This window comes from Oryzias latipes, chromosome 17 (assembly GCF_053564925.1).
Source record: "Oryzias latipes strain Hd-rR chromosome 17, Olatipes_Hd-rR_3.1".
NCBI lineage: Eukaryota > Metazoa > Chordata > Actinopteri > Beloniformes > Adrianichthyidae > Oryzias > Oryzias latipes.
The window spans coordinates 2,982,091-3,008,598 of record NC_136253.1 but is presented as its reverse complement, the minus strand read 5'-3'; the positions used below and the strand labels follow the sequence as shown (position 1 = coordinate 3,008,598).

Sequence of the window (26,508 nt, the reverse complement as noted above, 5' to 3'; positions counted from 1 at the left end):
CAATTTTTCTTAATTGTAGAATTCAGATAGTTACAATTGTAATTGGGATTATTTACAGTATAGCAGGAGAGACACAATGATTTATGCTATAGACTTTTAAACTGTTTAAGCTTTAAAATGTTTAAGCTTTTAAAGGCCACGTGACCTTCAAATGTCTCTTTACTAGATCATGTTTCAGTTTTCATTGCACACATAATAGATGCTGATCACAGCTGAATCTTCTCCTGGTTGTATACCTTTGATAGGCTGAGTGGCCAGAGGTTGGTAACTGTTCTGAGATACTGAGCATCTGCTGCAGATGAAAGAAGCCGGCCACTTGTTTTGTATGAGAGGAGGGCAGAGCTGAATCATCGCCCATTAAAGACACAGAAAAGAGGGAGAGTTTCAGCAGAACGAGGCAGTGCTAAATCACAGCCGAGAATTCTGTGGTGATGCAGAGGTAGACAATGAGAAGTGACACCAATGCTGTACAGAGAGAAAGACGATGGAGCAGACTTGTAGCAAATATGAGAGGATAAACTTCAGGTGTGACAGTGCGCTAGCTTTCTAGTAGTATTCTTCCTGCTTCCTGCTCTTAGAACTGCAGACATGGCATTTGCTTGTCTTTTCCATTTTATCCCTCACTGACTCTGCTGTGTCTGTGTTGTGGTCACCATCTGCTCATATTTGAGGTTTAATTTGATTTCAGGAGATGAGCAAGAAAGATGATTAGTGGTTTGTGAAAAAAACAGCCAACTGGAGAAAAAAAACCCTAAAAACGAAAAAGCCAAAAAGAGTGGTAAAATAGCAGGTGAAGGATTCGGAAGAGCAAAGGAGAAAGGGATGATAAGACAGCGTGTTCAGCTAATAGTTCCCCATGTCTGTTTTCCCGCTTTGACATTCTCAAACACTTCTACAATTTCACCCCCGCTGGCATTTAAAGGAGTATGAATGTGTTTCTTTTAAGCCTCAATGGTTGCTGGTTTTCACAAGGCAGCATTGCTATAAATATTCATCTCCAAGTAGAAAAATGAGCGTTAAGGAAAGGAGGATTCTGCAAAAAGTTGTGCTCCTGTCGGTCTACTCCAAGTTTTGTCTTACATCATAATAAACCAAATGCATTTCAGATAGTCTTTCTAAGCCAATGATAATGCAGAGCATAGGCCACTAATGAGGTATTAGGTAAAAATGTCATGGTGGCCTGACAGTCACTCTCCCTCCCCCGCTGATTCTGCCTTGGATCAAGACCAGCTGTTTCCACTTACCCCTTCATAACTGCTGCCTTCTTAAGGAGCTCATGGATCTTCAGCCGACGCCAGATCGTTGTTCTTCCAACGGTGCTTAGTCTGGCCAAGTCACGCTCCTGTATGTTATCATGCTCCATGTCACTAATTATTCCTCTCGCTCTGCCTCAGGAAAATCCTGCTCTGGTATTCACCTGGTCGCGATCCTCTGGTCTCTCGTGCTTCGCTTCTGGACCCGCTCTGCAAGAATCCTCCAGCCAGCCGTCGCTCCTCACCCTGGGAAAAACGCCACCACTCACGTTCCGCCAAATTAAACCTCCTAAACTTACCTCTTAGTCTGAGTCTCCTTCCGGGTTTCAGCGTTTGGGTCACTCTGTTTTCATGCCTCACCATGACAGAACGATCTGGCCATACTCCTGACCCAGTTGACCCGGAGGGGCTCCACCACGCCGTGTCCTTACAAGGAGATCAACTTAAACAGCAAGCGGAGGCCATCACTCTCATGTCCTCGGCACAGTGGGATCTTTTCCGTCGCCTCGATAGCATCACGCAAATACTCAGTGCTAATCCCAGCCAACATGCTAATCCCGCTAACAATGCTCATGTTCCTGTTTCCGGCAACTACCTCACTTCCTCTTCCGCCGAGATCCCGGAAAATGTCCGTCTCCAGCCGGAACCTTTTTTCGGGGACGTTGAAACCTGCGGAGGGTTCCTGCTTCAATGCCAATTAATTTTCCAACAGGCCCCCAGGTATTATCAATCCGATCACAGTCGCATATCTTTGATTGTAAATTCTCTCCGCAGCAGGGCTCTCCAGTGGGCTCAGGCGTTTCTGGCCGCCCATCCTATCACACAGCTTCCATACGATCGCTTCATTGGAGAATTCAGATTTGTGTTCGACCAGCCCAGAAAGCAGGAAGAAGCCACCCGGCGGTTACTGAGTCTCAAACAAGGTAACCGCCCGGTAAGTGATCATCTAGTCGACTTCCGCATATTAGCAGTCGAAGCTGGTTGGCCGGATCCCGCTCTTAAAGGCATCTTCTATCAGTCATTGAATGATCGGATAAAGGACCACCTATGTTCTCAGCCTGAAGCTGACACCTTTGAAGACCTGGTCACTGCTGCCCTGAGGTCCGACGCCCGTTTACGTGAACGCCACATCGAACGACAGCGTAAGCCTCCGTCGCCCCCGGCTAATCCCGTTACCCCTGTTATGTTGGACCCACTTCCCAACCATAAAACATCTTCCAACCAACATAACAAACCCATGCAAATCGGTCATGCTAAGCTTCCTTCTGTTGAAAGACAGAGACGACGGGAGGAAGGTCTATGCTTTTACTGTGGCCAGCCGGGCCATCAAGTCTCGAAATGCGAATCTCGTTTTAACTCTCGAAAACCCCCGTTAGAAGTCAGACCACAGGAGGAAAGTTCTGAACTCACCTCATGTGCTAAGTTTCTGTTTATTCCGGTCAAAATTAGTAATCAAAACCAAGTTATTGAGCTCCAAGCCCTTGTAGATTCCGGAGCTGAACATAGTTTAATCGACCAACGCCTCGTTCAGGATCTCTCGCTGCCGGTGGTTTCTCTTTCCACCCCTATTAATGCTGCTGGTTTGGGAGGAAAACAACTCACGCGCATAACTAAGCGCACCAATCCCGTTCTCATTTTGACCTCCGGTAATCACCGTGAATACCACCAGTTTTTTATCACCCAGTGTCCTCAAACACCTATAATCTTTGGTTTTTCTTGGCTCCAAGCTCATAATCCTCTCATTGACTGGAGCGCGCCTCGCGTCGTTAACTGGAGCACGTATTGCATGGCTAACTGTTTACACTCCGCTATGCCTGCTACCAAGTTGCCTGATCCTGCTCTCGTTAAAGATATTGACCTCACTAATGTGCCTGCCTGTTACCATGATCTTCGCTCCGTTTTTTCTAAATCTAAAGCTAGTGCCCTGCCACCTCATCGCCCATACGACTGCTCCATTGAACTGTTAAATGGAGCCCCACTTCCCAAGGGGAAGCTCTATAATCTCTCTGGACCCGAAAAGAGCGCCATGGAAAATTACATACAAGAAGCCCTCTCTTTGGGTCATATCCGTCCTTCCTCTTCTCCTATAGGCGCCGGGTTTTTCTTCGTGGAGAAGAAGGATAAGTCTCTTAGACCATGCATTGATTTCCGTGAGCTCAACCAAATTACTGTCAAAGACAAATATTCTCTTCCACTACTCGATTCCGTTTTTGACTTGGTTCAACAGGCTAAAATCTTCTCTAAACTCGACCTGCGCAACGCCTATCACTTAGTGCGTATGCGTGAAGGGGATGAGTGGAAAACTGCGTTTAACACCCCACTAGGGCATTATGAATACCTAGTGATGCCGTTTGGTCTAACCAATGCCCCTGCTATATTTCAACGTTTAGTAAACGACGTCTTGAGAGATTTCCTCAATCGATTCGTTTTTGTTTACTTAGACGACATTTTAGTCTACTCCACTGATCCCCCACAGCATGAGCATCATGTCCGCCTTGTCCTCGAGAGGCTCCTCGAAAACCAGCTCTATGTCAAAGCCGAGAAATGTGAATTTCATGTTACCTCCATCCCATTTCTGGGCTACATCATAGAGGCTGGCAATATCCGCCCTGATCCAGCTAAAATTGAGGCAGTAACCCAGTGGGAAGTTCCCCCAACCCGGAAGAAGCTTCAGCAATTCTTAGGATTCGCCAACTTCTACCGCCGGTTTATCCGTAATTACAGCAGCATTGCTGCCCCACTCACCCAACTCACCTCCATCAACAGAGTCTACTCCTGGAACCCGGAAGCTGATGCTGCATTTAAAAAACTCAAGTCACTCTTTGTATCTGCTCCCATTCTCATTCAACCTGACATAACTAAACAGTTTATAGTGGAAGTAGACGCCTCTGACTCCGGTGTGGGAGCAGTTTTGTCACAGCGCGAAGAAAAAACAGGAAAACTCAAACCATGCGCCTATTTTTCCCGGAAGTTAAGTCCAGCAGAAAGAAACTATGATGTTGGGAACCGTGAGCTCTTGGCCATCAAGCTAGCTCTAGAAGAATGGCGTCACTGGCTGGAGGGAGCGGAACAACCTTTTCTCGTATTAACCGACCATAATAACCTTGCCTATCTCCGTAGCGCTAAACGTCTCAATTCCCGTCAGGCCCGCTGGTGTTTGTTTTTCGACCGCTTCCAGTTCACCATCACTTATCGTCCCGGCAGTCGAAACATCAAACCGGATGCTCTATCTCGAAAATACAACACCTCGGACTCTAACTCTGACTCTCCTATCCTTCCCCCTTCATGTTTTATCGGCAACCTCACCTGGGAAGTCGAAAGCAAGGTTCTGCAAGCTCAAGGCAACACTCCTGAAGGCGTCACCTGTCCCCCTGGCACCCTGTTTGTCCCGGATTCGTTAAGATCTGAAGTGCTCACGTGGGGACACACTTCCCGCATCGCCTGCCATGGAGGGGTCTATCGTACCACCAGACTACTCAAACGACGTTTTTTTTGGCCCACCATGGAGCGCGATGTCAGGGAGTATATTGCGGCCTGTACCACTTGTGCTCGCTCTAAAACGTCCAATAGACCACCCTCTGGACAACTATTGCCACTACCCACGCCCAGCCGTCCATGGTCCCACATTGCGGTTGACTTTGTCACCGGACTCCCACCTTCACAAGGCCATACAGTTATCCTGACAGTTATAGATCGTTTTTCTAAATCTGCTCAGTTTATTCCTCTGCCTCAGCTCCCTTCTGCCTCGGAAACAGCTGACGTCCTCGTCAACCATGTCTTCCGCCATCATGGAATCCCCTGTGACATTGTGTCAGACAGGGGTCCTCAATTCACGTCACAGGTTTGGAGGGCTTTCTGTTCCGCCCTAGGTGCCACCGCCAGCCTTACGTCAGGTTACCACCCCCAGTCCAACGGCCAGGCAGAACGGGCGAACCAAGAACTGGAGGCGGCTCTCAGGTGTCTGGCAGCCCAGAATCAAGAGGATTGGTCTAAGTTCCTGGTGTGGGTGGAATATGCCCACAACAGCCATCCCTCCACAGCTACTGGCATATCTCCCTTTGAGGCCTCCTTGGGTTACTCACCCCCTTTGTTTCCTTCCCATGAATTGGATCTGGCAGTTCCCTCCGTCCAGCTCCACCTCCAACGGTGTCGTGACATCTGGCTGCAGGCCAGGGCTGCTCTCCTTCGCACTAAGGAGAGCAACTGCCAGATAGCCAACCGCCACAGGGGGGTGAGTCCCAATTACCAGCCTGGCCAGAAGGTTTGGTTGTCTGCCCGTAATATTCCCATTCAGGCCTCGTCGCGCAAGTTGGCCCCCAAGTTCATCGGACCCTACACCATAGAACGGGTCATCAATCCCACTTGTGTCAGGCTCCGCCTCCCGGCCGCCCTCATGATTCATCCTACATTCCACGTCTCCCAGGTCAAGCCAGTCACCGAGAGCTCGCTGTGCCCGCCGTCCACTTCCCCGCCACCCGCCCGTACCATCGACGGCGCCCCCGCGTTCACGGTCAGCAAGATCCTGGATGTCCGGCGCCGTGGTCGTGGTGTGCAGTTCCTGGTGGATTGGGAGGGGTATGGTCCAGAGGAACGTGGCCTGACAGTCACTCTCCCTCCCCCGCTGATTCTGCCTTGGATCAAGACCAGCTGTTTCCACTTACCCCTTCATTACTGCTGCCTTCTTAAGGAGCTCATGGATCTTCAGCCGACGCCAGATCGTTGTTCCTCCAACGGTGCTTAGTCTGGCCAAGTCACGCTCCTGTATGTTATCATGCTCCATGTCACTAATTATTCCTCTCGCTCTGCCTCAGGAAAATCCTGCTCTGGTATTCACCTGGTCGCGATTCTCTGGTCTCTCGTGCTTCGCTTCTGGACCCGCTCTGCAAGACTCCTCCAGCCAGCCGTCGCTCCTCACCCTGGGAAAAACGCCACCACTCACGTTCCGCCAAATTAAACCTCCTAAACTTACCTCTTAGTCTGAGTCTCCTTCCGGGTTTCAGCGTTTGGGTCACTCTGTTTTCATGCCTCACCATGACAAAAAATTTGTATCTAGTTTGTTCATCTTGTTTAAATCAATTACACTATTAGAGTATAGTTTGTGTAGGAATCCTATGGGCGTCCTTCGGGCACTTATGCATCATCTGCAGACCCTGTCCATGCAGCAATTGCTCACAATCAGTAAGGGCCTAATACTTGCTCTGTACTATCTAATAAAGCAGGGGTCCCCAAACTTTTTCCAGCGAGGACCACATGACGTTTCCATTCTCTGATTCTCTAACTTACTTTATCAGTACAAACATTTTATGAGACTATTACTATACGCACACCATGGTATGTACTATTTTCCCAACATCCTTTGAAGTGTCCGTATGAGCCTCAAGGGAACTGCAAAACCCACCTGCTCACACTTGAGGTGCAGTTGTTCCTATGCACGTCCCTCCACAGGCCCGAACAACACAAAAACCTGCAACATCCGCATGGGTCAACCCCCTGTGCAGGTGCATGTAACTAAAGCTTTATTAAACCACAGGAGCCAAGTCCCAACCACTTGTTGATTTATTGTTAGCATTTTAAACCACCTAATATTGTCTCAATTCCTCCACTTCTCTTGAGCGCCTCCTCTTGAGCGGGAGGGAGGACCCCCTCCCCCTCTCTTGTAAGGCAGGTCTCCCTTGGGGTTTTGTGCCTAGGGCTGGGGTGGGGCAATTCCCAAAATCCTGGGTGGTGGTGGGCTGCTTGTCTGGGGTGGGGGGCCTTGGGCTGGGCTCCCTGGTGCATGTTTGTAACATTTGAGTGTATTTTTGTACAGGCCCCGCCCTTTGGACTAACATCTACACCCCACAGTAATGATGATAAATCTTCACCAATTTGTTGCTTTGTGATTTGAACCCCTCCTAGTTCCTTTTTACCCTCCAACTTCCTTACCCTTATCCTTACCCCCCCCCCCCCTTTTCTTTTGCACCCTTATCCCTATCTCTGACACCATACTCTCTCCTTTTCTGTTCTTATTTCAATTCAATCCAAAAAGAAATGTTCACAAACATGTAATATAAAGAATTTCAGCCTCAAATACAAAAGGGGTTCATACAAATATATGTGTGTCAGAAGATTCATAGTACAATCTGTCCAACAAAAGAGGCCTTTAGCTCTTGTTTTTTTGCTCAGCACTGGACAGGACAAGTAAAAAGAAGGGTCTCAATTCTCGCAATACCTTTACTCACACCACTCGTTAAATATTTACCTTCACCCTGCTGTTATTCTTTCAATCCTTTTTTTCTGCTCTATACTGTTCTCACCCATCCACTCATCTCTATCATATCAGTAAACTTCTTACCTTTTCATCCTTTATTTCTGCTTATTGTTACCCAATCCCCCAATGGGACACCGGGTTTTTTTCAACCCATTCATTCACTTTGTTCTTTCCCTCTTCCTACACCTTTACAACTTCTGTCCATTTCTTAACCAAATTCTCTCCTCCATTCAGCAATACCATTAATATGCTTGTAAACCATCTTCATCTCCAATTCTTTATTATAAACCCTCCATTCCATTCGTCCATACATTCATTTCTTTTACTTGTCTTGTTGGTCACTCTTATCTTTCTGTCTGTCTGTTTTCCTCATTCTTGCTGAAGCATGAAGCAGTGCTCCTCCATTATCCATTAATTCCACCTTTTTTTCCCTTCATCTCTTCTGAGTTCTGTAATCAGATAAGATTTATCTTGATGAGATGTAAAATTACCACAAGGTCAAATCCACATTCGCTGTTAACGCCTGGATATTTCTTCTAGTCTTTGAACTGTTGTTGTGCATCTATAAATATATGAGGAGATACCTTACAATAATGACTTATTATAAAACACAACTTAAACTGACAAAACTGATTCAAAGCACCCCAAACAGTTTTTGCATAACCCCTCCCCCCGTGTGTTAGATGTGACCATTTTAAAGAATATAAACAGTCAATTAAAGCTAATAATAAATAAACTGTAATTGCAAAATACTTTGTGTGAAAGAATTATTAAGAACATCTGAAAAAAAATTGGTTTGTGTTACCTAGGCATTTGCAGGCTGTTGCAACCTTGTGCAATAATACTTTTAACTCCCTAGTTCATTTTCTTGACCTAAATCGGTTTACTTTTTCCTAAATATGTCTTAGAAAAATATTTCTATACTTCAGTTTTCTTTCCTGGATTGCATCATTCAGAAATATGGAAATATCTGGAAATTCAGTTGACAGTAACATGGAAATAAGTCTTTACAAAGCCCCCAACGGAAATTACCAAGCATGCATCAACTAGCAGACAAATGCAATCAGCGGGAAGCTGTGGAGAAACACCTAAGGAGCCTCCTAATGCTGCCTGCAGTCATCAGAGGTAACACAAGTGACGTGAAAATGTCTGGCTTTCATTTCAGACACACACCTCCCCAGTTGTTTTTATGATCACAAAATACAGTTTTTATGGATACAAAAAACATAAACATGACATTGAATCGTACACATTTATTTTTTGTGTAAAGTTAGACTTTTGATAGTGCTCTCCAGTTGTCATTTGAGGAACTGAAACATCTCTTGCTTTGCTTTATTTTTTAGGTGAATATTTTTATATTTATATTTATACAAACAATAACATTTTTAAGGAAATGATGCAGACTTAGAAGAGAGAGCTGGCTTGGGACCAGAACCTCCTCTGGAGAACTGACAGACAAAAACAGAGGTTAGAATTATATGGGTTCTGACTAAAGAACTAAAGTAAGAAAGAACTTATTCATTTTGCCTTTTACAATATTCTTTTTGTAATACCACTTCTCAATGAAATACTCTTAAGACATTTTTTTATCTCTTTTGCCGAGTTCACATCAACTGCGATTTGCATGAAGAATTTTTTTAGGTTTTATCTAGGAAAAACATGAGATTTTACCACAATTTTCCATAATTTAGACAATTTAATCCCTACATTTAATATATTTAAATATAAAACTCTCAAATACTCAAAGTATATGACATTTTAAAATAGAATGTAAAGCAATGCTATTCTACTGGACTGTGTTGAATATTTCTGGCGTAGAAAGACCAGGAAAAGCAAACATGGAAGCATAATCCTTTTGAGTTTCCCGGCAGCCAAAAAATTGATTAATTTAATTTCTGCATCAAGTATATTATCAGTTTAGAGATAAAGCAATTCAAGTTTCACCTGAGGTTTAAATTTGAGTTGAGGCAGGTGGCTGTGGTGCAGAGGTAGAGCGGTAGACCTCTGATTGAAATATCACTGGTTCGGTTCCCAGCCTACCTGCTCATGTGTCGTAGTGTCCTTGGGCAAGACACAGAACCTCACATAACTCCTGCTGGTTATAGTAGGCAGCAGTGTTCCACAGCGGAGCTGCCATCACTGCGTTAATGTGTGTGCATGGGCGAATGGGACTGTTACTGCATAGTGCTTTGGGCCGTCTAAGAAGGTGGTAAAGTGGTATTTAAGTATACGCCATTTACCATTTATGCCATTTGGATCAAAAGCATTGAATGAAGTGCAGTGCCATCTGTAACCTGGCTATCTGAACTCCTCTAGACACAGTTTCTGGGCCTAAATATCTTCTTATTTTGTTGGTGATTATGTGAAAACAATATATATACGGTAGTCATACATAGTCATATATTTATACAAAACTACTTTAACAAAGCAGCAAACTTAACTTTAAAAAATATGATGTTGAACTTGTCCGTAGAACATTTTTCATTGAAAAATATCATTTGAAACCAAAAGATAACTGAGGTTTCCTTTAGATCCCACACGCCGGAAGAAGATGGTAAATATGGCTGGTAGGGCAGAATGATAGAATACCACGATGTGTTGAAAGAGGCCTATCAGCTCTGACAACCTGTCCGGTCTGTACCTTTCTACGTGCCCCATGACAGCTGGGATTGGCTCCAACTGCCTGTGACCCTGATCAGAACCAAGCACTTTTTGAAAAGATAGAAAGTCAACTGATTGCCTCAGAAAGCAGGCACAAGAATTAATGAATGAGAGCAGTGACGTGGAAATTGAAGATGGAAGAATACTTTTGACAGCAAGACTAAATGATGGACAGACCAGACCAGCAAGAAAAGATCAATTTTAGCATAAGTGAATTGAGATAATGAGACACAAAAGATTCTAATTACTTTTGTAATCAGTTAATGAGAGAAAAACATCTCATTTAGGTTTGAAAATATGTCTTAAACAGTAATTCCTGCACTGACCTGGAATAAGTGTGTCTCCAGTGGCAACCTACTTCAATTTGCCCAGAAGTCTTTGTCAGAACATTTACTAAAAGAACACAAGGCGAGATTAATAAACCACAATTTATAGTGGCTTTAAATATCTTTCAAGAAAATCTCAATTCATCTCAAATCAGAAATGTATCTGTGGCGGGGTCCCGCTGAGAAAGGATGCAGAGGAGCCAAGGTGAGGAGGTTCGGTCTTTATTTCAGAATAGAGCACCACAATTGCTCCACGCAGGGCCACACAACGCATGGCACCTCAGTCTCACTCCTCCTTTCACTACCTGTGGTGCTCCCTTTTGAACGCTAAGCCACGCCTGTTGGGCGTTCCTCTCAATTATTGTCCAGGTGGCACCACAGGTAGTAATTTTAAAACATAACATACACAAATGCACAAACAATAAAACATGGTGTGGCCCCCCCTTATCGTCTGACGGTGCCACACCGTCACAGTATCCTTCCTCTTGCACCCTCAGTCCAAAATCCAAAGGTGTTTTGAATCAGAATGGCACTAGGTTACAGCCCCCCACAACCCTAATCTAACGTTGCCGGTGCAGCAAAAGTGGCGAGCAACATTGAAGCCATCCACAGTACCTTGAATTTAAGTCTGCACTCGTATGTTTCAACAAAATTGCAAATTTACATTCTCCATGTTCTGTGCAACCATACATTTAACATTCTTTCTTATACCTGCCATGTGTATTAAAAGAATGCTGATCAAGATATGAAACACAATCAGTAATAAGCAAATATTTTGGGTTTATTCCTGCTACTGCTTGTCTATGTGGCCATGAGGGGAGTGCCGGTCCCCAGCCTGGATAAAATACAGGGTTGTGTCAGGAAGAGCATCTAACATAAAAATGTCTGCCAAACCACCTGTGTGAACAGTAAAAGCTGATTCACTGTGGTGACCCCGATGTGTGAGTGACTTTAGGTCTGGAAGGGTCCAGACACTTTCAGCCTTTCTCCTGTTGTTCTTTCAATGCAGGATTTGGGACTCAGGGGAAAGAAATGTGTTTGCAAATGGCTCATGTGACTGTGCATCGAAGACATCCCAAAGATCCTCACACACAACATCCTAAGCAAAATTTGTGCATAACATAGTTAGAAACTAGGGCTGCACAATATGAGGAAAACTTGCAATTTGCAATACAGTATTAGTGATCAATATTGCAATGACGATAAAACTTGCGATAAATGAACAAATAGTAAAACATCTAAATACATCATTTCCATGTCACTGCATCACGTTAATTCAAATAAGAGTCCGCATAACTTAAATTACACTCCAAATGACCCTCGTCTACATAGGAGGTGAACATTTAACAAATAAGGGCTCCACCTGATCAGTCAATGATGTGAAGGAATCCGTCTGAATGGTTAAAATCATAATGGTGCATATTGCACAGCTTGATATCACGATAACGATAAGTTTGCCATGTATTGTGCAGGCCTAGGAAAAACCTTTTTGTGGGAAAGGCAGAAGCAAATTAGCAATCAGAAATCTCAACAAAGTTAACGAAGCTACCAAAATCTTGAATGCTAAATATGTGGACCTCAAAGTACAATGGAAGTATTATTTTGAAAGCCGCAGACCCGTTAGAAAGAGAATCTGCTGCTCTGACTCATTTGCATAAAAAGAGTTTGCAGCATAAACTCTTCAGTTGGAGCATTGCAGAGTTTTCAATTTTATGAATCCCCAGTGTCCGATTCTGTGTTTCCTTTTTGAAATAAATTAGATTTGCAGAGGTGCTTGGCTGGTGTAGAAGTCTTTGTGCTTTATATTTCATTTGAATGGCAGAACAGAATTACATTTTGTACCCAGCATTTTTTTCTCCCCCTGGAAAAGTACTTGTATGCCGCCTTCTATTAAGAGGAATTTACGTTAACTCTTAACAGCATTACATTCATGCGGAGTATGAAACACTATATGTATATTTTAATGCCAAAAAATGGGAATTTTGCCATTTTTTGGCATTAAGTTTCACAAAAACTGGGATTGGAATTCTCTTCCTGGAGTGTCTCTGCTTGTTTCAGCATTCTGTCTGAGTTAAGTGTCAGGATGAAGAGGTTTTAGGTACAGAAGAAGCGTGGGCCGTTGCTGTTTTGATCATATTAGTTAGCTGATGTCTGTCTCCCACTCAGCCGCCTGCATCGCCGATTGGTGTGACAATCCCCAGTGAAAATAATGATTGTTTTCTCTTCTAAAGTTGGTGGCATTTATTGCTGATGTGTGTGTGTGGGTTTGTGCATGTTGCTGCAGATACACATTGTGGTGAGCTTAATGAGCTTATTATCTGGCGTTTTCTGGCTGGATAAATCTTGAGGACTAGGAGTAGTAAGTGAGGGATTTTATTTCTCTCGTCATCTTGATGCAGAGCTAGAATGAGGAACAAGATATTTGTTGTAGCTCCCAGCAGAAAATCCGAGTGTGGAGGCTGTCAGTTTAGCCGCTGTCAGAAGGGCAGACTGCATGTCTGTCCAGAGGTTTTTGCTCTCTGGAGAGGAGGATGCCGGAAAGAACGGGAGGTCAAATCTGAGGTGTTGAGTTGGTAAATGATGCTTGAAAGTTGAGCCAAACGTGGGGCAATGATGCTTTATTTGTCATGATAAATCTTCTGGAAAAGAGAAAAATCCATGTAAACAAATTGGAAAACAAACTATAAATTTTGATTCATGGTTTAGGTGTAAAGCCCCAAAGATAATCTGCTCTATTGGTGTCTTCTGTGGTTTCTTGCATTGTCCAGTCTCAGCTAGAGCTCACATATCATGCTAATTTGGGAGTCGCAGCATGCTGAAGCTATATAAATATAAAGTTTAAGTGATTTTATCAGTCTGTGTAATTGCAAAGCAACAGAATTTTTAAAGACCCTGACATAAATACATTTCTACTGTGGACTTCTTTATATATTGAATGTTACATAGTGGTTAAATGGAAAACCTGAAATACTTAAAGTGCCATTCCGATTATCTTTTGTTCTATTGTAAAAGCGTTTCCAGGGTCTTTTAATTATGATCAGAGAAACAGTGTTTTCTTTAGTTTCTGCAGAGCAGCAGTAGTTCATTAGAAATTCTGAAATGTGGGCGGGACTATCTGCGCTGACCAAGCACACCCCCATTTCCCATCATCCATCTGTCTACACTCTTTCCCACGAGCGTACAGCCCCTGACACCCCCAACCTAACATTACTGGTTCAACAAAAATGGGGAGCAATATTGGAGCTCTCCAGCCGTACAGTTTTGAGTCAGATGCCAGCTCGGACAAGGAAAACAAGGACGTACATGAATCCAGTGGTCAACAAGTGCGTCAGAATGTTGCGGAGCAGCGAGTTTGTGGCCTGCTGATAGTAGCTTCTACGCCTTTGCTACAAGCTTTTTAAAGTGACATTTTTGCATCTGCTACCAATTCACAATTATTTGATTAAAGAAATACTCAAAATTGCCATTTTTATTTTTTATGCATGATTTTTTTATATCCATCATCAAAGCATGTTAAAAACACCAAAAACACAATTTTGAAAAATGCACTGAAGAAAATCTGCAAAACAACGAGACCACAACAAGTGAACCACAGTATGGTGAGGGACCACTGTAGTCCAAACAGTGAAGCTGGCTGGATCTTCACTGGACACCAGTGAAGATCACAAATCATTGAAGAAAAAGGTTCAGCGCATTGTCTAGTGGGTCTAGATGACCCAACTCCCAATGGTAAAGAGCCTAGGATAGCACAAGGGTTAATGCCTGTATCAACGTCAGGCTCAACACTCTTTACTTGCTTTTTTGGTTTGGTGGAGGCTGCAGGGCCGTTACTGGCAAGAAGACGTCTACGAAGGTCCACTGCTACGTGTTTATGAAACATAGTTTGCGGAGAAAACAGTGAAAAGTGATGTGTATCACATTAAAAGTTGTTTAATGAGCCTGCATTCATTGAACCACATTCTAATGAGTTGCTGTGTCTCATCATTGTAGTATTATGGCATTCTTTTAAGAGATTTCTGTTAAGGAAACTACAAGGTAGCTTTTAGGATGACATCACAGCAGCGCGTGCCGCACAACGAGAAACTGAAAAGCATATAAAATGAGGTTTTAGTTGTGTTAAAAGAAACATGGTAATAAGTAAGCAGGTGGATCTTTTTTTTTCATTGATAACATGACAATCTGTGCTTTACATTTGTCTGCGGCTCATCAGTTGCTACATTCTGACTGTGTTTAGATCATGTGACCACTGGCTATGGTGGCCGTTTTGGTTCAGTTGTTCCGCTCTGAGGACAGATGGTATTCAGACTGAGGAATCTCAGAGCAAACCGAAGCTCAGTCCGATTGGAAACAAACCAAGATCACCTCAAAAGATGGGGTGGTCCTGGACCAGGGTTTGCTTTGGTGTGTTCAGACTAAAAATTTGTTCTGGATTATTGGGGGAAACAAACTCTGGTTCACTGTAAGTGGCCCAAATGTGTCTAGTTTGAATACACCCCATGAACAGAAATGAACTAATGAGAGTTTTACAAGTAAAACAGAGCACAGCTAGAAACTGAAGAAGCTGGACTTATGAAGGCTATGAAACATTTCAAGGATGATTTTCAAATGAAGCACGCAGTCATCCTTCCATTTTCTATATTCCTGTGCTGGGTTACAGATACTGTTTTTTAAAGGCAGGGTACACCAGGACAGTTTGACAACCAAACACACTCACAGTCACACAAAGGGGCAAATTTAGAATCACCAGTTTATCTATGAAGCATGTTTTTGGACTGACGGAGGAAACCGGTGGGTACTGAGAAAACCCACACATACGTGATGCAAACATGCAAACTCCATACACAAAAAACTCAGCTGGGATTTGAACTCACTGGGAGGTGAGAGTTTAACCACTACACCACCATGCAATGGTCAGCTGAAATTGCACTACTAAAAACACAAATGATTACAATAGAAACAGATGTTATCATAAAAAAACACAACTTGAGCCTCCTGACTGGAAACTTAAAAGGAATTTGTTTTGGTTTTCTGCACATTAGGAAGAACTAAATTGATGGAATTATATCTTTAAACTTTAAAAGAAGACATCCACATCCACATAGCAACCTCTGCATGGACCAAACAACACATTAAAAGTGTCCTAAAGGCACTTGCTTCTGTAGTAAGGCCTACAGGTTCACATACATTCTGAATTATCAGTTTGTTTGTTTTTTAATTCTTCTGACATCGATTAGTAATTAGACACTTTCCCAGAAACAAATTATATAAATCTAGTAAAAGAAATGCAAAAAACATTTTTGTTGAATTTTTGTATTTCAACTTTAAATTGAATTGAAATCCAAACTTTAGAAACACTGAAGAAATACTACGAACTTGACACTCCTGACTTTGTATAACAACACAGGAAGCAGAGCAGAATAATCATTCAGTGGCAGCTTCAATGTTTTATGGGTGAAAAGAGGCCTTTCAGCTTTGATGACTGCATATTAGAGGAATGAAAAGTGTGAAGACGTCCAGTTAGATGAGTGAATGGTGCAATTTTGCTTTGATGGATAAATAAATGCTGCACTAATGTCTTGTTGCTGAGATGAATGGCATTCTAATGAATCATTATGGAATAATGGAGAGGAATTAGCATCGTCAGTGTGGCCTTTGAACACATTGAGTTTAATGGTTATCAGCTGCAATACAAACATCATAGACAGCATTTTTTTAAATGATGTACATCTTTTCACTGAGGCTGTACATTTAATTATAGCTTTCAGTCAAAAAGAAAACAGGCAAGCTGTCAAACTTCCTTGAGATTGTGGGATTGTAAGTGTTAAAATATTTAAACAGATTTAAAAAAAATTAAATTTTCCTTGTCTCAAATGTTATAACTTATGATATACATTTTATTAAGAATGAAAACCTGCAAACTGTAAAAAATATTCTCTAATGCTAAAAAAGGCATTTGGGCCAGTGTCTTAGTGAACAAAACCCAGCGAGAGACACCAGGTTCCACAAAGTTCCACTTCATCATTTGAAAAACTCACTTTATTTAGGTGTTTGTGGCCAATCATGCTGGCCCCTGCTTGTTGGCCTCTCCTCAGACGCCAGGCACCAACACAGAGGACCATCCCAGTGTGGCCCAGTGAGGCTGCACCAGCTCTGCAAGACTGTTTCCAGCACACAGACTGGCAGGTCTTTGGGGAGGCAGCTTTGCATGAGGGGGAGGTGGACCTGGAGGATTATAGATCAGGAGTCCTCGGGCACATCAGAAAGTGCACGGAGGATGTCACCAGCACCAGGACTGTAACGGACTATCCCAACCAGAAAGCCTGGCTGAATGCGGAGGTGCGCTCTCTGCTGAAAATCAGGAATGCTGCGTTCCAGTCTGGTGACAAGGTGGCATTCCGAGCAGCGAGAAGGGAGCTGCACTCTGGGGTGAAGAGGGCAGCTCACTACTCCTCCAGGAATAGGGCAAAGGCAGAGAACAAATTTTACACACCCAGGTGTGTGCCAACTGATGGGACTTTACCTATTAGCTTAATCAGCCCGCTACCTTTTGATTAAAATGTGTCTTGTGTTGTGACATCTTTCAAGATCTGGCAATTTTTCTCAATAAGACCTTTGTCAACCATTGAAAAAAAGACGAAAAATTAAACCTCTTTTGATTTAGTTTGTGAGGTTCCTGCTTTTGAAAAAAAAAGAATAGTTGTGCTTTTTCTAATGGTCAGTAGCTTTTGGTTTATTGATTTTGCCCAAACTGAAAAGGATTGGCATTGTCTTTTTCCAGCGGATGGTAAATCTGCCCTTATGACCTAACATTTCTCTTTACCAAAGATCAACAGTCTCAACTTTATTAAAATGGAATATTGGTCATTAAAGGTTCAGTTTTACAACATCTGTAATGCTTTATTCAGTCTTAGTCATAATCAGTAAGTCAAATATTAAGTCAAATGTCATCTTCCAGCTCCTTAAAATCCTCTTGATGTTTTCTCTTGATCCCTGCACACAGTCCTGACAGATCTGGGGAAGTGGGCGGCGGAGGGTTTTCTGTTTAAGAAGCAGGCGAATTATAGTCTGAAGAGGCGAAATGGAGGAATGGCTGTAATTCCAGAGAAGATAATGTGTGGTGAGAGCCTGGCGTCGCTGATGCAACACTCATAGAGGGGGCAGTTCGAAACACAGGGTCGCTTTTACTCTGCAGTGCTTTGGCATTTCTCAGCCGACTCCTCTGCAGGTGTAAGCAGTAGAGCACAAACACAGACAGCTTACAGGAAAATGGAGCTAAATGTTGAATACCTGCTGGTTCCAGCAGTCACTGAACCTCAACACTGACCCTGTGTGTGCTGGATGGAGAGGCTTCCTGAATATAAAGATGCCTTTCTTCTGAAAAGCACGTTTTCTTGTTTTTGACTGAACGCTTAATTGATGGACTAACAAAACTAAACTCCGATTTTGATATATACACACAGGTTGTTTTTTTAGACAGGATTTAAAAAACACATTGAGTAAAATAAATTTCAAGCTTGATTTAATTAAAACTTCTTCTAAAAATTCATTTAGTTAAAGTAAAGTTTATAAATAAAGTTTTCTTTCATTTGGTTTCATCACGTTACGCTGCAAGTCCTGGTGAGACATTTGTTTGTTTATTAGAGAGTTCTTTATGAAACTCTAAACTCTATGAAATTTCTTTATTTGATTGGAGGACTTGTCTTACTGAGTATAAAAGTGTGATGTCCCTGAAATGCACATCACATTAACAAATCACTCAACGTAAAAACATTTTAAAGATCACAGCAACAGTTATAAAAATCATTACATTTTAAATTCCAGAAACCAAAACGTAAAAGAAAAATACTTTTTGGAAAACAAAAGGAATTTCCAGAAAGCAAAAGGAAACATTAGAAAACGAAACACAATGAAAAACCAGAAAAGTTAGGTACTATGGAACATCACTGACTGACCAATGATGTCCAGCATCGCTTCATTTCAAGGAACGTTCAGTTGAAATGATGGACAAACAGAATTATTCAATCAGCGATGTTCCATAGTACATTTCATTTTGTTTTCCGGAAATTACTTTTGTTTTCCAAAAGGCTTTTTCATTTTTGTTTTTTTTACGTTTTTGTTTCTGAAATTTTGTTCTGTTTTCTAAATTGCTGTTGTGATCTTTGAAATGTTTTTGCGTCGAGGGATCTGTTGATGTCACTTGTTCTTCAAGGCCACTGTAGAAAAGTGTTAAACATTGTGTGACTTATTGCTTGAGTCTTAAACAATTTTTCCATTTACATTTTTAGTGCCAAAAAAGTGAAATTGCAAAGTAAGGCAGAAATTTACGGAATGTGTTTGACCTATGAATGCATAAAAAAGCAATTCTGACATTCATTGAGGAAGAATGTAGATTAATTTCTGTCTGAGCATGTTTAGGTATGAGGCTCTTTGGACATTTGACTGTATAAGAGAACTGGAGCAAGTGAGGGACTTCCTAAAAAGTGCTTAACTTCTGGCTCCATCCAAATGAAGAACATTGAGTTGACAATTTTTCACGGTATGAACATTGTCATGTTGGAGCTAGAAATTGATTGGTCAGCTTTTCTATGGCAACCACTCTCACCAATCTGGAATGAGCTTGTTGGAAGCCCATGCCCCTACCACTTGAAAGCAGTTTTCCACTGATATCAGTCCAGAAACATCTGCGCAACGTTAGACATGGGGACCAGCGGACACCAGGCGTTTTCATTGAGGCATCTGATTGGTCAGTTTAGAACTTGAAAAACTTCCACTAGGGAAAAATATAAAGAAATTAGGACAATCAAGAACAGGTTAAGGTATGAGAGCAAGAATTCTGACCAATCAAATGACTGAGAAATAGCTGTTTATTTCTCTATAGAAGTCTTTGGGATTTTGGCTTCTTCGAGCCAGCAGGTACTTCCTGTATGGAATGTCAGGGAGGAGGAGTCACTCAGTCCAGTTCTGGCATTGTCAATTTTAAAGAGCAGTGTAATCAATCCGGGACCAGTCCCCCAACACCATTGCAAGTCTGCAACCTTAACTACAAAAGCTATCAAAGCCAATGAATGATTGGCTGACTTAGTTGGCTATACACAGCTACAACTGTAAGGGTTGGACATTACTTTTTGCTGAAGGAAGTGCTTTGTCTCCTTCTGACATCTTTTTCTGTTGCGTAAATCCTGGACTCTTTAAACCCTTGAGCTTGCCGCGTACATTCTGATTGGAGAGGGAGATTTTGAAAGTGTATAACATGTTGGATAACCAGTGCATATGTTTACATCACCTATATGGTATTTAACTGCACAATATTTTTGATCGTTTCTGATCTTTGGTACAGAAATATTGTAATTATTTAAATACAAATCAAAATACGTGAATTATTGTCAGGATTTGCAAAGATAAAAATTGTTACACTGCATTGAAATTGTTTTGAAATGCTGTTTTAGTTGGAAATATCTTCACCTTCATTACTCACCTGTCAAAATGAGCTGTGAATAGTGGGATTGTGTTAAAGTACTGGATGAATTTTAAAAATAGCTTTTGTAAACTGAAAGCCCAACACATTTGCTCGCTCCAAAAAGCAGCAGGCTGTCAGCACATACAGAGAGGAAGACCGTGTCTAATTCACAGGCTTTTCCCACTTTTACAGCCAATAACAAAATGACTGGAAAACAGAGTGGAAACTCCTGAATACTGATGAGCTACATCCATCAACCAGCTGTGAACAGTAGGTCCTTCACTTCAGAGCCCTATTATCCCTGCAAACCCAGAGTTCAGTGTTGTTCTATATGAACTCGAGTCAGCCTGTTTGTCCACTCACATCACGTAGAAGAAGCAGCATAATGAAGCTCCAGAAATGCCTGCTTTTTTTTTAGCTTCTCAGCACTAACAATCATTTTCAAGTAGAAAAGACTTGATGCTCATTTTCATAATCTGCTCAAACTCTGCCTAGTTTGACCTGAGGTGGCTAAAATCTGCCTTATCTTGTTGATACACAGAAAAAAAAGGAATTTAGCCGTGCCGTTTGATTTCTTGACGATAAAGGTAATTAAAAGTTTTCACTCATATACTATGTACAGCATATATTTATAGCAGTTTGCAAAACAACAAAGATTTAAACAGCTTTAATATAATCTCAAACCATTAACATTTGAGCAGTTTAATGCAACCACAACGGGGGACAATACGGTATTTTTGTATTTTAGTTATGTGAATCATAAACAGAATCTTATGCTGGATTGCTTGTGGACCAGATTAACAATAACCACCACTAATGCTGCTGACCTACAGTGGACACTGGACAACTGTTGTTGGATGGAGGGAATGAAGGGGATGTTTGTGGATGGAGAGAGAAACTGAAAGTGTAGGAATTAGAGTAGGAACGTTAAATGCAGAGACATGGATGGGCAAAACTAGTTTTGGTCACTTGAGGTGGTCAACATGATGGAAAGAAGGTGGATCTTCTGTGTGTTCAAGACAGCAGACAGAAAAAGAGCAGACGGCTTCTACCAAGAACAAGTTCCAGCTGTTTTATCATGGTGTGGATGGAAAGAAGAGGAGGGTAGCAGCGTTCCAGAAGGAGAAGTCTGCTAAGAATGTTGGATGTTGGTGGTGGTGGTTTGAATTTCAGCTGGGACCTTTATTGTTTGGAGTTGGCATGTTCTCCCCATGCATGGGTCAATTTTCTCAGGGCTCCTCGGTTTCCTCCCACAGTCCAAAAACATGCTTCATCGGTTTGTTGAAAACTCTAAATTGCCCTCAGGTGTGAATGTGTGATTGTGTGGCCTTGCAGCGAACAGTTCAGGGTGTACTCTGCCTTGGCCCAACTGTAGCTGGGTTGGTTCTTGACGCCCTGTGGCCCGAAAAGGGATTCAGCAGGTTCTGAAAATGGATGGATGTTCTAGAACAGTGTTTTTCAACCAGTGTGCCGCGGCACACTAGTGTGCCGTGAGAGATGGTCAAGTGTGCTGTGGGAAATTGCCCTCATTCACTGATCTAAAAACATTTCCCATCTCCGGGAAATCAGCTCTTTGTTCATCCAAACAGGCCCTGATAAAACACTGAGTAGTTAGGAATATAAAAGATCATAAAATTAAATTGTCTTTGTGTTTATTTAATTCTAGTAAATACATTTTGATAAGAATGACGTTACTGCGATTTACCTGCAGCTATAAGTGTTTGCGGAAAAGTCCCGCCCCTTTAACTGTCTCTGCCAATCATTCTTGAAGGCTTAATCACATGTCATCAGTCTGACCAATCAGAAGTGGTTAAAGTCTTCACTTCCTTGTTCCAATTTAGCTCATAAGTCTCTCAGTTCTAACAAAAATACCAGCTAAAGCTCGTCTTTAGCGGTGTAGCTTTCCACAGAGTCTGGTGTCAGACCGTGGAACAAGTGATTAATGAAGACCATGAATTTCTGCTTTTTTTTTTCTTCTTTGGATGCTGGTGTGCCGCGGGATTTTTGGCAAGGTTAAAGTGTGCCGTGGCTCAAAAAAGGTTGAAAAACACTGTTCTAGAAGACTAGAGAAGATATGATAGGTCAATTAATCTGATGCTGTACATAACTGTGAGGACGCGTACAACCAACCAGGATGGTTTTATAAGCAGAAAACGTTTTGTAAAACTTCAACTGAACTTCGCTTTTTAATTAAAGACATTTCCCCTCTTATCCAGAAGACTTTCTCATGGTGGAAAACATGGTGGACGGTATTATCCTAACTTTTCTGAGGAGTTGCTGTCGTCTGTAAATGCGGTGAGATAACGGTGGTTGCCTTGGAAACGTAATGCTACCATGGATCCCACATCTCGATAACGTGATCACAGTGTTCAGCGTTTCGTTTACACATCCAGATGAAATACATCACATGAGCTTAGTTACCTTCCGGAGAGAAATCCAAATGTGGTAATCTGATTTCTCATTATCAGATAAAGATTTTTATAAAGTTTGCAAAAATGTGTGTCTGAACCTTACTTAGGGGTGAAATAAGGACATCCCTGTTTTCCCCATTATCTTTTATTCTTGAGCATCATGATAGAGCCTTATAGAGCCATATAAAACACTGAGCTTTATATTGTGACAGAATATTTGGGGCTAATGCTGTTTTTTCCTGCCTACTTTTTCAGCAGATGGGTGTGACAGTGCGCTGTTGTCCAACCTGCCCCCATCATCCTTCAGAAGCTCCTCCCAGTTGTCCAGCAGCCATGCAGCAGGTTATGCCAAACTCAACAGAAGAGATGGTGAGAAACATTGTTTGACTAAGAGCAATTCAAATCTCTGTCTTTCTTCTAAAAAATTCCAAATAAAATTTTTTAAAAAAAGTTAAAAAGAGCAGAGGAAAAATGGAAGCATACGACAGAGTTTTTGGGCCAGTTTACAAAAAAAACGTTTTTTTTTAATTACACCTTTTAAGTCGTAAATTTACAAGAAAGAAAGTCATAACTGTTAAATTACGAGATTTTAAATAGTAGTTTTACGAGATAAAAACTCATAAATTTACGATTTTTATCTCGTAAATTTAGGACTTAAACCCTCATATATATATATATATATATATATATCCGAGAAAAAAGTCAGAGATTAACAAGGAAGAAACACCAAAGTTGTCCGTTTATTGGAGCCTAGCTAGAAGATGAAATACGTGGAGCTTATTTTGACGCTTTATTTCCGGATAGGTTTAAAAAAACAAAGAGATTCTGAACCTTTTGGCGACTCAAAATCAGATTATTGTCAGTGTAGCTGGCTTTCTGGGGTTCAGTGTCGGTAAAGTGGAGTTTCATCTGTAAAATAAGGAGCTCAGAGACACGTTTGGGTGTAGAGGATTGCTGCAGCTTTTATTGTCCTTTTCATTCACATAACCTGAAGTTCATCTGTCACATTACGTCATGAACCTGTCATCCGATCACCAATGTGGAAGTAAACAGTGTTACATACGCCCCTCCTGCAGATGAAACGTCCCGTTTCAACATAAAACAATAAATATGTATGAAAATAATCTGTAATATTAGCATTAGCATGTTGAAAATGCCAGTAAGTGCTCCTCCTCAGACGGAAGCATCACACAAACGTAGAGATCTGGGGATTCATTTATAAAACTTTGCGTAGGATTTGCGTCAGAAGTAGCGTACGGATGAAACATAGGACGTGCGTACGCACAATCAATTCTAAATGCAGCGCAGCTTTTGCGGCTTCATTACACGCCCATAGTTGCCCATAAATAGTCCGTGAAACGCCCTCAAGTTAATATTCATTGATTGGGAAATCATGGCAAAAGAGGAAATCAAAAAAACGTAACTTCACTCAATGTGAAGTAGAAGTTATCGTTGGCGAGGTGGAAAAGAGGAGAAAAATGTTGTTTGGAGGGCACAGTGTGGGCATTACTAATGCCAAAAAGGCACTCGAGTGGCAAACGGTGGCAGACGCCGTAAATGCTGTAGAAATAAAAAAGAAATGGTCGGACATCAAAGTCGAGGCGAAAAAACGTCTAGCGCTCCATCGCCAGAGTGTATCTGCCACGGGTGGGGGAAAGGGGGGCACCGGAGCTGACCCCTCTTGATGAGAGACTGGCGGCAATTATTGGGGAATCCCTATTAAGTGGAGTGGTGACTGAGGTGGAGGGGGACACCGACGCGCCAGATGCACCGGGTGACACTGGTCACCGAGCTACTACGTTAGTGAGCAACATGTCTGCAACACAAATAATTTGGGCATTGATTGAATGAAAATGCTTTCTATTAATGAAAGTATTTTCATTAACGTTCGGTGCCCTTATGGCAACATGAGTGCAGACAATAGCACTGATGACATTTGGGAAACCATACATAGCGGCAAATTGAGCTTTCTTGTTTGCCTGTTCACCCGCCGTGTATGGAAACTTTATGGAATCATGGGACGAAGCTATTATGCCTTTTAACATGTCTGGCATTACCCGGCTAAGGGTCGGCTGAGATATTCCTGACCTGTCAGCCAATTCCCTCTGAAAAGTGCCAGTCGCCAGGAATCCTATTGTTGTTAGGACTTGAAGTGGGACTGACACGGCGTGGTTCCTCGGAGTGCTCCTCTGTAACGCCGGGCCCAAAAGCCCGCAGAGGTCCAACAGGACGGCTCGAGGAAGTCGGAACCGGCTCATAAGTCACTCGTCCTCGTTTGCCAGCAAGTCTTCTTGCTGTCTAAAGATGCGTTCACTCCGAATTCTTCCATTTGCCACATCTTCTAAGAGCGCAAGATCAGCCATTGTGCGTCTATCTGTCTGTCTGTCTGTCTGTCTGTCTGTCTAATTGCACCTATCTGCTCCCCCAGACGGACACATTGAGGAGAATATCAGTTTTGTACATTATTTCGTTCTGTTAACTATATTATTTATGAGGATGAATTGTAAAACATGCCAATATTGCAGAACATATTTCACTTTTCTTTTTGCAAATAAGTGTTCATTTGAATTTCTGTTGTAATTTTCGTTTGATTTATTTTGTTTGTTTCACTGCTGATCGATCAATCGGGTGTTCGTGTAGCTGTTAATTGTAAGACTTTCTTTGTGAAGTCTTCATGTTATTTATGAGAGGCGGTATTGTCATTTTCACTTTCACGTGTTTCTTCCATCTGCCGACGGTGTTGCCGTTTCTCATTTCACCCGTTTTTGTGCGTACGCCTGGGTCAGAGCTTGCATGAAGGACCGCACATTTTCCCGTCAAGTTTGCTTTTTATAAATCTCAATTATTGCGTAGAGAGTGGAGTGCACCTTCTTTTGTGCGTACGCAATGTTTATAAATGAGGCCCCTGGTCTTTGGTGGAGGAAGAAAGGATTGGAGTGGACATCTGCAGTGAAACTGATGTCTTCATCAACGGCTGCAGAGATCCTGCAAACCACCCATCAATAAATAAAACATTAATAAATCGTAAATCAAACAAAAGAGCTTCTAAACATTTGGAACGTTATCATTAAACATTCAGCTCACCTGTTCCATTGAGTTTAGTCGGTCTGCTCTGCGCGGCGTTCACTTGCTGCTCTGTATGCTCACTTCCACTTTAATCTCGTAAATTTAGGATGGATCAGAAAACGTCTCTGTGCAGCTGTTTGAATCCGAGGCTTATGCGAGAAGGATAATTATGACCGATGTCTGTCAGTCCTGCCTGAAAAGCCATCCGGGGGTTTGAATGCTGATGTGATTCTGGGAAAATACAAGGACCGGGCTCTCACTGCTTTATCCCAACATCAAAGCTGAGTATCACCCAGAAGGCCGATACAGCTTTAATTGGGACTTGAACAGTTTTCTCCACCTGAAGCTAAAATTTGGAGAGCGAGGACACAGACACAGTCCTCCATTAGTTTGAGAGTTTTTAGAAAAAAAAAAGAAATGGTTCAAATCCGCTTGTTTTGTCTCATCTGACTTCAATTTGGTTAAAAGGATTAGGATCACTTGTGGATATACAGTAATAACATATTTTCGGCAGATTGCATTATGTTTCAGCAGATTGCATGCATCGTGTGGAGGGATAATGAAGGATTTGCTGTTACATTTTCAGTTTGACTGCGTTTCATCATGTTTTACTCACAGTCTTTGTAAGAGGCCAACCAAAGCTGCAAAGAGAAGAGACGTTGCTGTTTGATGACACTTGCAGACGTTGCACACCATTGGCTGCTTTGATGAAGACGTTTTTTCTTGATGAAATTTATTCGCAATAATCCTTTGTTTCTGTTTTTTTGAGATTTGATTATTGGGTGTGAGCATTTTAGAAGTCTGGAGATTCAGACATGACAATCGTTTCAGAGTTTTGTGAGAATTTTCTACGGTGGCCCTGAAGAGGAAATCGCGTCAACAAACCATTTAATGTGGAAAAATATAATAACACACCAGGACAGTTTGTGGCTGACTCCACTCTCAGGCCAGATTTGAAAAATGAGGGGAAAAAAGGGTGTGGGACCGGGGGAGGTGGGCTGAGCGGGGGAGGTGTGGTCTTGTTCTATGATTGACAGTAACTGAGAGTTTAGCTTATAGTCTCGATCAAAATATAAAAAAAAAA

At 42.1% G+C, this 26,508-nt stretch overlaps 1 protein-coding gene across 2 annotated transcripts in view; it reads left to right on the top strand.

Annotated features, from left to right (window-relative positions):
* cntnap3 (contactin associated protein family member 3) overlaps positions 1-26,508 on the top strand; it is a 195,534-nt gene that overhangs the window by 36,463 nt on the left and 132,563 nt on the right. Inside the window, exon 2 of one of the 2 annotated variants that reach the window (XM_023965219.2) lies at positions 22,614-22,727. In XM_023965219.2, the coding sequence (XP_023820987.1) occupies positions 22,614-22,727 (114 nt within the window). The remainder of the gene's footprint in view (positions 1-22,613; positions 22,728-26,508) is intronic. The other variant, XM_023965220.2, reaches the window with a different exon arrangement.